The 13,043-nt window shown below is 35.9% G+C and overlaps 1 protein-coding gene across 1 annotated transcript; it reads left to right on the top strand.

Moving 5' to 3' along the window:
• The first annotated feature begins 4,825 nt into the window (after positions 1-4,825).
• On the top strand, positions 4,826-12,774 carry LOC139715473 (uncharacterized). The gene is made up of 6 exons (XM_071627049.1): positions 4,826-4,985; positions 8,814-8,898; positions 9,293-9,406; positions 10,006-10,108; positions 11,125-11,295; positions 12,428-12,774. The coding sequence occupies exons 3-6, from the start codon at positions 9,400-9,402 to the stop codon at positions 12,642-12,644; spliced, it is 498 nt and encodes a 165-aa protein (XP_071483150.1). The 5' UTR covers positions 4,826-4,985; positions 8,814-8,898; positions 9,293-9,399; the 3' UTR covers positions 12,645-12,774.
• The last annotated feature ends 269 nt before the right edge of the window (positions 12,775-13,043 follow it).

Raw genomic sequence — 13,043 nt, 5'->3', positions numbered from 1 at the left:
CGGCGTTGGTAAGGGTGATCCGAATGAAAAGGAAGACTTTCAGGACTCTGCGAATTTCTTCGTAGATGAGGCCCGAGATTTGCTTCACGCCGCCCTTTCTTGCCAGAAGACGAGGTTGAAAATAATTTCGTTTAGAATGCATAGATATAACACATAACTTTTGTCTTTAAAATTGTTTCTGAAGTACAGCTAAACCCTGGTTTTTAAAACAGCTAAATTTCTGAATTTACCCTTAAGGGGTGGGGGTTGGGGGTTGGGGAAGGGGTATAAAAATTCCAATCAACAACCACCCCTACCCCCCCCCCCCCCCCCCCCCCATGCTCGATCGCTTTCAGTCCCCCGGTAAGGGTCGTCTTCATATAATGTTTGCTCCTACCCCTCTTCAGTGAAACTCTCGTTACCGGTTACTTGTCTCATAAATTAATATATTGCAGTTCCAGTTCTACAAACTGACCGTGGGAGTGTGTATCAGGTGATCATTTACCTACTTCCTTCTTTCTCTTTTGGGCAGGCAATTACTTTCAGCGTCACAGTTTCCACCATGAATATTTCCTACTTGAATATTCGATGACCAAGGAGTTTCGCCCAACTCTCAGAGTGGATATTACAATTATAACTGCAGCAAACTACAGTAGTAGACAACAGTTGTGTAAATTTAAAATATCTGGGTAGAAATAATGGACGTGTGGTTTGTCATCATGACGCTGGCCCTCTTGAACAAAGTCACAGCGAACGGTAAGGTTGCCTCTAGCATAGTATACTTCTCCACGTGAATGACGTGCAGTATAATAGGTGCCAATAGCGTAAGATGTTTACTGTACATTTATGAAACCGATAGGTCACTGTATTAAATGTCGTCAAAACGCCACTACTGCCATTACACTCAGTATGGGAATGATAAAGGACCAGCAAATGAAATGCTGCATAGTGCTGGAAGCGGATTCCTGTACGATTTTATACAATTGTTGACATAATTATGTCTGTGTATGAACTATGATTTGTGTGTGTGTGTGTGTGTGTGCTATTATGTTTGAGATTGAAAGTGTTGATAATAATTGTTATAAATACATTCTATACCATTTATGTACATTTCTCATCGATTAAAAAAACTGCAATAAAAAATGTGCAATAATTGTATAATAGATATCATACCTATGAGTATATGAATATAAGAACGACCCAAGCATGGAAGATCATTTCGAGTAAACTAAAAAAAACTCCATATCTTTTTTATTTGTCCAATAATATTCTATTTAACTGTGATGGGAAGGCAACATCGTATATACAAATTAGAACATATATTATTATGACAATTAACATTTACATTAATTGTGGAGAGGCCCTTTTGTGTGGTGGACTTGGGTCGTTCTTTGATTCATATACATGATATTCTGCTATATAGATGGGAGAAGGATGAGAGAGGGCGCTATTATATGAATGTAAGAATGACCCAAGTCCTTCATTCTTACATTAATATAAGATTTAACTCATTCATTTCAGGCACTTCCGGGAATAATTAGGATTCATCATTTACACACAAGATGAGTCCATGCATAAGCTACAATTTCTTATGTCAAACTAAATTTGGCCAAAAATTGGACTTGGGTCGTTCTTATATTCATATACTCATATGTATAACCTACATTTTGAGTACAATATGCAATTTGTACTCTTTGTTATGATATCGACTGAAACAAGGACAGATGACATCATAATCATCTCACGCACGAAACAGACTGATGTGAGGGATTAGCTAAAACCACCTATCAATGCTAATCCTTTATTACTACGTTCGTTACAATTGCTAAAAACTCAAGCAAAACAAGAGTAACTACAGAGCTACAGAAAAAGAAACATATATAAGAAAACATCAGGCAATCAATTAAATATACATCAAATCGTAGCATATCGCATAGTATCATTTGTACAATAAAAAAAAATCACACTTCCTTTTGAAATGATTTTTGAAAAGTGGGACACTGTTTCAACTTATTGCAGGCTACGTCAAATACACGGCCTTTGTAAAAAATTACTGTTCTTGAAAGAATTGCGTGTATGTACGAAGGGAAATATACATTGTATGGGAATTACTAGTTTCATAATCATATGTTCATATCAGATTTATAAGTCATATTTATCATTAAAACGTATATAGCATTAAAATGCCTGGTTATATATTGTATATATATATATATATATATATATATATATATGTATATATATATATATATATATATATGTATTAAACTCCTCAAAATAATAAAGTTTGACATATCATATTTCTCTTATACCAGCATAACCTTCATTAAGTATGACATCATAAAAAAGCCTGATTGATTATCTTTAAAATGACACCTCACTTGCTATGATTGGGAATTCCTGGAATGTACAGTATGACTGAGTATGATGACGAAAGGTCATGTGAAATGTTGCAAAATAAAGCAAACGTGTTATGTCAAACAGTGTAATTCCCGTTTGCTTTGTCATTTCAGAGAAGGAATGTGCTTGAAAAGAATGCATTGTGAGATTATCATTAGATTCCAGGCTTCATCCATGAATTGAAAAACTGCAGTAGTGTCTGCAGATTAAAACTAAGCATATAGGTTGACCAAACAGTCATCTAATGTCTAGGAAATGGGAGTTTTTGAAAGTGCTGTCATTTCAGCATTGCTCATACCATTGGCTTTTTTTTCATCGAAACTGTACATTATCAATAGTAGAATTGTTGCGATCGCCTATTCATTTTTGATCTGTCCCCATACTCAGCTGTTCTTGCACATTCCAAGAACACCCAATCATGGCAAGTGAGTTGTCATTTTAAAGATAATTTATCAGGCTTTCTTATGATGTCATATTAAATGAAGATAATGCGGTTACAAGAGAAATATGATATATCTAATTTTAATTGCAGAACCTATTTTCAGGAGTTTATATATATATATATATATATATATATATATATATATATACACACATTATATGTTTATATAATGTCAACAAAATACATGAATTGTACAATTTGAAATTTGTTTATTCTATATTTATCTAATTCATTCTGCTTGAAGAAGAATTCGTTGGTATGTGTCATAAAATGGAATAAGGTCCGATAAAAACAAGACTTGCTTACGAACTACTAACCATGTATTTCGTTTTCGGAAAAACGAATCTTCGGAAAAAAACTAAACCTTTTTCATTTTTTTTTGGATGAACGAATAACGTATCGTTTTTCCCCCATATTATTGATTAACGAGAATTCGGAATGACAAACTTTATCTAATTTTCGAATTAAAGAACCTGCGGAATAACGCACTTCATTACATTTTCGGAATTACGAACCTTCAGAATAACAATCTGTTTTCATAAAGAACCTTCGGAATAACAAACTTCCGGACTAACATACCTCCGGGAATAACGAACTGATATCCTTATGATATTGCATCCAATAAATCATGCTTCCAATCAGAAGTCATGAATACATGTATATCTCACTTTTGTGAATGGATTTGGCAATACACACAAACTACTAATATACTATTTTGATACCACCAATATTACAGATGCCAGCACTTCGAGTAGTTTGGTATGAAAATGTTCACAAAAAAATTGCACATATCTTCTTTTGTCTTTTCCTCTCTGGATATATACGAGACTGGACATGCGATTTTGAATCTTCCGCATGCGGTATGATAGACGACAAGGGAGGTGGATGTTGGAGTCGTTGGTTTGCCGGTATGTAGGACCTGTACATCTTAAATTCAAATTAGCCAAACGTCCAGCAGAGGAATCATCTCATTTGAACAGAAATAGCATAGTTATGGTCAATGATAACGATAATTCTAGTAGGTCTTAATGCTTAATCTGTAACAAAAGCCACTCAAGAAAAGTTACATTCCTGGACCACGTCAAAGCAGTCGTTTTTTTATTTGAGCAGAAACATTTATACACCATCATAATGTCAATGGAAAGAATTGTAGGCCCTACTAAACTTGGGCACGTGTGTACGCAGATGGTACAGACTCTGTGTGTTACTTTTAATACATATTTGGAAACTGATATAATGAAAATAAATGTACATGCGGTGAAGTGTTGTTTTTTTATTGAAATGTTGTGAATTATTTACAGTTTTTCTTTTATATCGTCTGCGTTTAGTTATACACTTTTTGCGTCAATCCTTTGTGTGAACAAGATCGGTGAAAGAAAAAAACAACAACTGATCGAGGAAATACGATCAGATCGTTCCTGGCCAGATTATATAGACTAATGATTATTGTATATCAGTACTATAGCTTTATTGATTAACATTTATTGTGATCGTTGTTATCAGTATGATAAGCCGAGGGGGGGGGGGGGGGTGGTACAAAGTCGCTAAACTTGCTTCTGATGGAAATGCATTTCGATTTTGTTACATCGTTACGACCACTGATTATGAAAAATAACAGCTGAAACAAATGGGTGTCAGCGTTCCATTTCCATTTAGTCACTGTTTATTTACTCTGTCACAATGAACTCGAAATACTTACATTATCATATAAATCTATATCTCATAAAATGTACAATATGCTTATTATTCAGAGGAATATCTAAAAAAAAACAAAATTTGTTGTCATTTTATAGAAAAACACACTTGAGCCAAACAGACATTTATTCAAAAGTGAAATCATACTATTTTAGCTAATGCCTTGTTATGATTATTGACATTGTCATCACCACCTTTACCCACCGCCATTATAATGTCATTTGTCACAGATTATTACCACGTAGACTACAATTGTTGGATTGGTAAACTGAAAAAAACGGTACAAACCACAATACCACGTGACTTCGGCCCTGGACGATGGCAGCTCACATTCAGATACCTTTCAGATGGAAACGGATTCCTGAACGTCACAAGCAACTGTAATGGGAGTGTATCTGTGAATCTCAACAATACTGAAGGCAATTTTGTGGAACAAATACTGGATCTCTTTTGCTCCTCCAACTTTACGGTTAGTCATATTTGCAAAAAAAAAATGATAAGACTTCAGGAAAATATAAATAACGTACATTACTGAGTGCAATGAGAGGAACATGATATCAAGGTCAACACACACACACACACACACACAGAAACATTATATTATACAATTGTGTATATATATAATATATATTTACTAAGTGTTTCAAAAAACATTTCCCACTTTTGATTATTAATAGTTCAACAACTATTCATCCGATAAAACTGTCATTGATATGAGTAATAGCTGAATAGTGTGCAATTTTGTTGGAGGTAATTTGAATGTGAAAGCATAAATTACTATCATTAAATCTAAGATTGACTTTGAAGTAAGGTTTCAGATTTTGGTCAAATCTAACCCTCTGTACAAAAATTGAACTTTGCACAGGAACCAATGATGTGTATGTGAGTGTGTGCTGACAATGGCCCTGAACAATGGACATGCCTGAACCACCTATTGACTAGGCGTCAGTCTCGCGCTCCCAGGCACATGAATGCTTAATCAATAATTCATTTGGATTGCCCTGGGCACTGCTAGTCTGAATTCATGCACGATAAAGGATAAAATGTATGCACATGGAAAAGGTAAGCACATGTTTCCATGTGCTTGCAAACACCTCATTTCATTCCAGCTGGCAATCATTTGTGACCCTGCACCTCAAAACAAACAAAAAGTCGGCAGACATGAATTTTTAGATAAGACCATATTCTGAAAGAGCAGACTTTAAGCTTTAAAATGATGTATAACTCAAATCAAATGGACTCCCCTAACCTATCTAAATATTGGAAAGAAAGCACAAACTCAGGAAAAGTGTGAACTGAGAAAAGAGGCTCTGAAGTACAGAGTCTATTCAAGCGCTTAATCTCTACCAAACCGTGCTGGCTGTGCGATGAATGGGACAAAAAACAGGAAGTAAACCACCAGAGTAACAACAATGAAGGGATTATCAGATTAAACTGAAATTAAAAATGCCTCATTAACACATTCTGTCCATAATTAATGCCAACTTTCAAAGCAGTAGCACTATCCCTTCAAAAGTTATTAGAGTTGAAAGTGAAGAGTGTGGTCAAGGTTTTTCAGAAATGAAGAAGGGATTCTAAAGACACACCTAATCACACTATTCTACCAAACATGTTCGACATAAACTGCTAAAAAACACACTTTCCTGCCCGTTTTATGATACCAAATTTTAGCATAATGTAAAAGAAGACCCGCTCTTTCAGAAAATATGAAAAAGTCAAGTTCGGCTAGGTTGACCCATTTCACTTATTTTCAGTCCTCACGCAAAATCAGTGTGTGCGACTTTATGTTCGTTTTGAGGTGCACTGTCACATTTTGACATTTTGCTTCACATATCACTAAATTTTGGGCGATTTGTTTCACAGTAGATTAATCTAAGGCTCCATATTTACACAAGTGTATACTCTAATTGATTTTCTTTGCTTCCTGTCACCATGTTTACGGTAGAACAGAAGGTAATCATTGTAAGTTTTTCAGAAGTAGGGAGAGCACTGGAATAGACCTTATGCATATGACATCACACGGTCTTACCAACTGAAGGGCGCCCTCCCTCAGAGGGCAAGCGATGCGTTGCTAGAGCATGCTTTTACACGCGAGGCAACGGGCATTTACACACAACATCGGTGTTTCTTTTACTGTATTTTCTATTGCATGTAATCCACAGCCCTAGATCGGGAAATTTAAGCTTGCATAGCAAAATCGACATTAGAGGTATGCATTGCACTCACCAGGTTAATGATATATCCAACATTTTGGCACAATTTTCATGAAAAAAGATGGAACTACCAGCGGTCGTAACAGCTCATCAACCTACGATTCCGTTAGCCAATCACATGCGAGGTAGATTTCTACGTGTTTTTTACTGAAACACGTACCTCGCATGTGATTGGCTAATGAAATTCAAAATTGCGACATACATCCAGCGAACGGCGATGTTGCGCTATGGATACAAATTTCTGCGATATAACCTAGGAATTCTCTAGTTACTGTGAGTATTTCGATCGCACAATGTGAGAAAATTACCCAAATATTGCTGCATAATGTGTCATGTCATGTCAAACTTGTTTGATGGTAAAAAAAAAAAAAAACTGCCACTGGCCTGGGGACTAGCGGCGAGTGAGGCGATCGCCGCTAGCGCGCGTAAGAAAAGCACATAGCTAGCTGCACGCGTCCATTGTCAAGGACTTCGCTTGCCCTCTAAGATGGCGTCGCGAGAGGTTGTCAAGCGAGTGATGACGTCAATGCATAAGGTCTATTATCACGACTCAACGACAGTATCGGCAGGCGTTTGACTTGCACAGATACTGCTAGAGGCTGAATAAACACTAGTTGTGATAGTGGAATTTCTCATGAATAAATAATGAAGCATTCACACCCTGGCCATTGTTCAGGACCATTGTCAGGGTGTTAACCACACACTCCCATACACACCCATTGACCCCTGTGCAAAGTGAAATTTTGTACAGAGGGTTGAAAATAGAGCAAAATCTGGAACCCAACTGTGAAATTAATCATGGATTTCATGAAACTGATTTATGCTTTCATATTTAAACTACCTTCAACCAAATTATACACTATTCAGCAATCACTCATATCAATGACAATGTTATCTGATATATAGTTTTTGAATTATAAAGAATCAAAAGTGTAAAATGTTTTTTGAAACACCTAGTATATATACAGTACATATATATGATATGTTGTATTGAGTAAGTTTTCCACGTGTTGGCTTGATAATATCATTAAAAAAACTGAAATGAAGTTCATGCTGTATTCACCGACGGTTTACAGTATTTCGGCAAACACATTTTCGAGCGATTCGCCTTTTTTCAAGTGTCAACGCTTGTTTCAGCTTGTTATAAACGCACATAAATGCTATGATGCTGCTTAATTCTTACAGCATTAGACTTCTAAAATAACTCTCTCAGTATAACAAATAAGATCTAATTCAATACAGAATGTGAATCCATCCGCTCATTGATTATTGATATAAAAGGATGTAAATGCTTAGTTTTTAAATTTCTATTTCCATAGCCTGCTTTTCCAATCTTTCAAAAAAGAAGAAGAATAAACTGCAAGTATTATCACAGTTAAGATAATGACGGCAGTCGATTTACTACGTGCATTACATCCTACATTGTTTAACTCCTTGTGTAAAATATTTCAGAGAAGCTTTGATAAAATGATATCAACTGCTGTGTTGTAGCCTTTGTCAAAACCCTCATGCTGTTAACGCTGACAAACACTGGTGGACCAAAGTCAAGCGCGACAAATGAGATTGTTGAGATCTACGATTTTGGTGAGATCTTTACAAGTTTGATTGATTGTTCATAACTGGGAGCAAGTTTAACCTAAACCCCATTCCTACTGAGCAATTCGGTCATTAAATAATATACCAATCACTTTGCAAGGCTCACGCCTGATTGGTTGTGAGTTTTGCTATCAAACATTGATAATAAGTTGAGCAATTGAAAACATTTCTTCAAAGAAAGAAATTCAAACTGAAATCATTTCACATTCACATTGTTTCTTGAATCTAATCCTTTCACAAGGTTTTGGTGAAGGTCAGCGATCTTCTTGCTCACCCTGGTGGCTTCACTATAAAGTTTGTTCTCCTTTTTTTTTTTAATAACCATGCACGCGAACATCAGGAGTGGTTTTGAAAAAGGTCAGCCCTGTAGCAGCATCCAATAAGACTAAGTGCATTTTTTTTGTCATGAAATTATTTATAGAAATATTTCTTCCATATAAAGAATTGCATTATGAACATTTTTGTTTTGTTTTGTTTACTACTGAAAGATTTCATTTATTGCTGTGAGACAGACGGGACAGCCAGACATAAGAATTGATGACATCAGCGTCAAAAACCTGCCTGTTACAACAAGTAAGTCTTGGTCGGCCCTATGTGCTGACATTCCGTTCAATTACAAAGAGATACATTCGATGATATCATGATCTGTATGTACTGTATGTACAGGTGCATAAGTACGTTTACTTACTTGTTTCTAGTTTTTGTTTTTGTTTTGTTTTTGTTTTTTGTTTTTAGTTGTTTTTTTTTTTGTCATGCTGTACTTATGCTGTACATCAATATAAGTGCATCAGTGTAAGTGCTGGCGAATGAATTATACTGTTTGTGTGTATTGTTTCCATAACCGCATATACCCGTCTACCTCACTCAAAAGTACGATCGATACCGACTCAGACCCTCACCACACCCTTTACCATCTTATCAACACTTTAAAACTCCTTCATATCACGCACATTCTTTGAAACTCCAGCCGAGAGCAATACAGAACACCACATATCATCAGGCGGAATCTCATTATCAGTTTCCTTGACGACCTCCTCTCTGACAAGAAATGCGTCGCTCGTGGAGAATTCAGCGATGAAAGGTGATGGGCAATAATGTTACCTTCGTTTGATACTTTACAGTATTTTTTTCTTCTCACGCTGAAATTGGGGAAAAAGTCAAATGAAAACTTGACGATCATTTTGTTAAATGCCATGTGATGTACTTAGAAAAAGCGACGAAGGAATAAGAACTGTTAGAAGGAGAATTAATACTGAATTGAATAACAGTTTCGGTTAAAGTCGATGATGACTGATGCAAAACGCTTCTTTTTTTCTTCAATTTTATTAACCTTGAGAAGAAAATGACACTTTAAGTTAGAGAAATACAGACAAAATCGTTAAAAAAAGTTTCAATTGGAAGCAGTGTAGTAGTTTCTTTTCTAACTCAATTCTGTACTGAAATCAAACTGACAAAACAACCTCTTTTGGTTGTAAGTAAACCAACCTCGACATGACACGAAAGACATTCTACATAAGACTGGTGGTATGATAAGAAACAAGCAGCATGGCACTGAAATATTGCCGTACCATGCTTCTTTTGACATGGTGCAAATAGCGTACAGTTAACGGACACGTCGATGTTTTACTTATGATTAAACAACAACTGACAGCCGTGCATATAATCAAAAATAATTTTCAGGTTGTCCTGGTTGCCCGGTTATCATCGCTGTGGTGAGCATTGTCGTAGTCATGGTTGCCGTTACTATGGTAGCGTTTTACCTGTTTCACCGACGTCGAATGGGGTGAGTGTCATCTAGGCTACGCCTCCGCTAGGAGGGGGGAGGGGGAGGGGGAGGGAAGGGGCGAGGTGAATGGCAAATATCCAAAGCACATATATGAATAATCCCCAAACTTTCTTAGTCCTGTATTAGCAACATATTATAATGCTATTTCCAGCCATAAGGGGGAAATGCGGAATAAATGATAGTTTGGTGGAATTTTTAATAAAAAGCATGAAAATATTCCCCCAAAAATGCTTGAGAAAGATCCCGCTTAATTCATCAAACGCAAAGAGAAGGTGGATAACCCAGAGAAGTGGTCCCCCCCCCCCCCACTATGGAGTAGTCCTGAGGCCCCAGATCAATGATAATGCTTTGAAAAACATTGCCAAAACCTTAAGGGGAATAAAAAAAAATCCCGTTATATGTATGTACATAATAATGTCGGTATAGCATATCAAGGCTATGATGGGCCAACCCCACACTCACCATTCAAACCTTATAGACACACTGTGAAATCTGGGGAAGCTGTGTCGGATTATTTTGATATAATATGTATGAGAAAGATCCCACTTAATTCATCGAACGCAAAGAAACGGTGGATAACCCGGAGAAGTGGTCCCCCCCCCCCCCCCCCCAAGTACTCACGACTGGACCAGCTGTTGCAACTGAATATAGACTATCTAGCTATCATGCCAGATGGAAACTGAAGCCAATCATACAATCAAACAAAAAAGAAACAAACTTACAAACATTAGCAGTGATCCGAGACCACTTTAAATTGACGCCGGCCCACCAAACTTCAGAAAGGTTAGAGTTTTCAAGCTCGATCAGCCAGCTAAAATTCAAAATGGACTTTTATTCCTCCTCTATTCTGATCCGCTGTATTTCTTTCTACTGAAATTTAAAATTCATTCTCTTCAGTGGCCAAATTTGGAGGGAGATCCTGTATATATATATATATATATATATATATATATATATATATATATATAGTCATACATATTTATATTATATATATTTACATAATATATCACTAGATCCGACCAGAATCTGCGAGCAGAGCAGGCGAAGGGAGACAAGGCTGCGGTCGATTTGTCCAATGACAAGTATTATGACGTTCTTCAGAGAGATACTAAGACTGATGCTAGTCCCTATTATTCGGTGGTGAAACCTGACAGTTGTGGCTTTCAAAACAGTGCTCCAATTCGGTATGAACCACTGTGTAGCAGTGAGGTGTACGAAGAACCAGCTTGACTCTTGATTATCATTGCATTGGTGATTTTCATTCTGCGAAGACCTGCTACACATTTTAAATCATACTTTGTGTACTTCCTATTGCGATGTATAAGTATAATGTAACTGCATGCTGCATCAAATTTCAAAGAAAATTCAAACAAGATTCAAAGAAAGAGAGATAAAACAAGACTGTTTAAATTACGAAAGCACACGGTCATGTTCACACGATATGTTTATAAACTAAAGATAAATGGCCTTGCAAATAATGTTGTTATGGTCTATACGAGCTGCTCCTACATTTTCTTTACTTCTTTCAACATGAAAAACGTGATAACCGGCGTAATAACAATGCCAAAACTACTGCTTATTTGTCAATATCTTAGCGTGAGAGTGTCGTCAAAAATGATTCATGTTTATCAAAAGATCTTGAGGAATGGAATAGTTTACCTTCAATCAAATTGTATAGGTATTGTGAATAGATGTTAATATGTGTAAACAAGTTTAGATATTTTTCTTTTATTGCCGTATCATATACTTTGGAGAATTCAGGGCTTTTTCCAAGTTGTATTATGTATCCACGCATGTATGTAGGCCTATGTGTTTATAAGTATTTGCGATCTTTAATTCTTGTGTCATAGTTTGCTGTTTTGTATGCTGTACTTTAAAGGTTATGGTAAAAATACTATGAGGGATAAATCTTTCTCTGTTTGCCAATGGACTCTTCTTTTTTCTTCCAGTCACTTATATTCTGTTGGTTTATATTTTATATCTTGTCTTTTCCATTTTTTCTATAATGACGACTGCTGAATGAATCTTAATGTGAAATTGACCATTTAAGTTTAAAAGAGCAATAGAATGGATTCTAATTTCCTTGTTATGAATGTCGGAAATATTATCTTATACTAGTGTTACAGGCACACCCGAAATGTATGTCATTCAAGTGTTTGAACTTTATGGATTATATATATATATATATATATATATATATATATATATTATATATATATATATATATATTCGTATTACATATATATATGTATATATATATAAATATATATAGTCATACATATTTATATTATATATATTTACATAATATATCACTAGATCCGACCAGAATCTGCGAGCAGAGCAGGCGAAGGGAGACAAGGCTGCGGTCGATTTGTCCAATGACAAGTATTATGACGTTCTTCAGAGAGATACTAAGACTGATGCTAGTCCATATTATTCGGTGGTGAAGCCTGACAGTTGTGGCTTTCAAAACAGTGCTCCAATTCGGTATGAACCACTGTGTAGCAGTGAGGTGTACGAAGAACCAGCTTGACTCTTGATTATCATTGAATTGGTGATTTTCATTCTGCGAAGACCTGCTACACATTTTAAATTATACTTTGTGTACTTCCTATTGCGATGTATAAGTATAATGTAACTGCATGCTGCATCAAATTTCAAAGAAAATTCAAACAAGATTCAAAGAAAGAGAGATAAAACAAGACTGTTTAAATTACGAAAGCTCACGGTCATGTTCACACGATATGTTTATAAACTAAAGATAAATGGCCTTGCAAATAATGTTGTTATGGTCTATACGAGCTGCTCCTACATTTTCTTTACTTCTTTCAATATGAAAAACGTGATAACCGGCGTAATAACAATGCCAAAACTACTGCTTATTTGTCAATATCTTAGCGTGAGAGTGTCGTCAAAAATGATTCATGTTTAT

Source organism: Diadema antillarum, unplaced genomic scaffold (assembly GCF_040938485.1).
Source record: "Diadema antillarum isolate AM-2024a unplaced genomic scaffold, OU_Dant_1.0 scf00000006, whole genome shotgun sequence".
In the NCBI taxonomy this organism is placed as follows: Eukaryota; Metazoa; Echinodermata; class Echinoidea; order Diadematoida; family Diadematidae; genus Diadema; species Diadema antillarum.
The sequence above is the reverse complement of the archived record's forward strand: the minus strand, read 5'-3'. Positions and strand labels throughout refer to the sequence as shown.

What these genes read in the sequence shown, in the direction of transcription:
- LOC139715473 (XM_071627049.1), top strand. An exon ending in TTTCACCGACGTCGAATGGG is followed by an intron (nt 10,109 to 11,124) that starts GTGAGTGTCATC and finishes ATATATCACTAG; the next exon opens with ATCCGACCAGAATCTGCGAG. An exon ending in CAAAACAGTGCTCCAATTCG is followed by an intron (nt 11,296 to 12,427) that starts GTATGAACCACT and finishes ATATATCACTAG; the next exon opens with ATCCGACCAGAATCTGCGAG.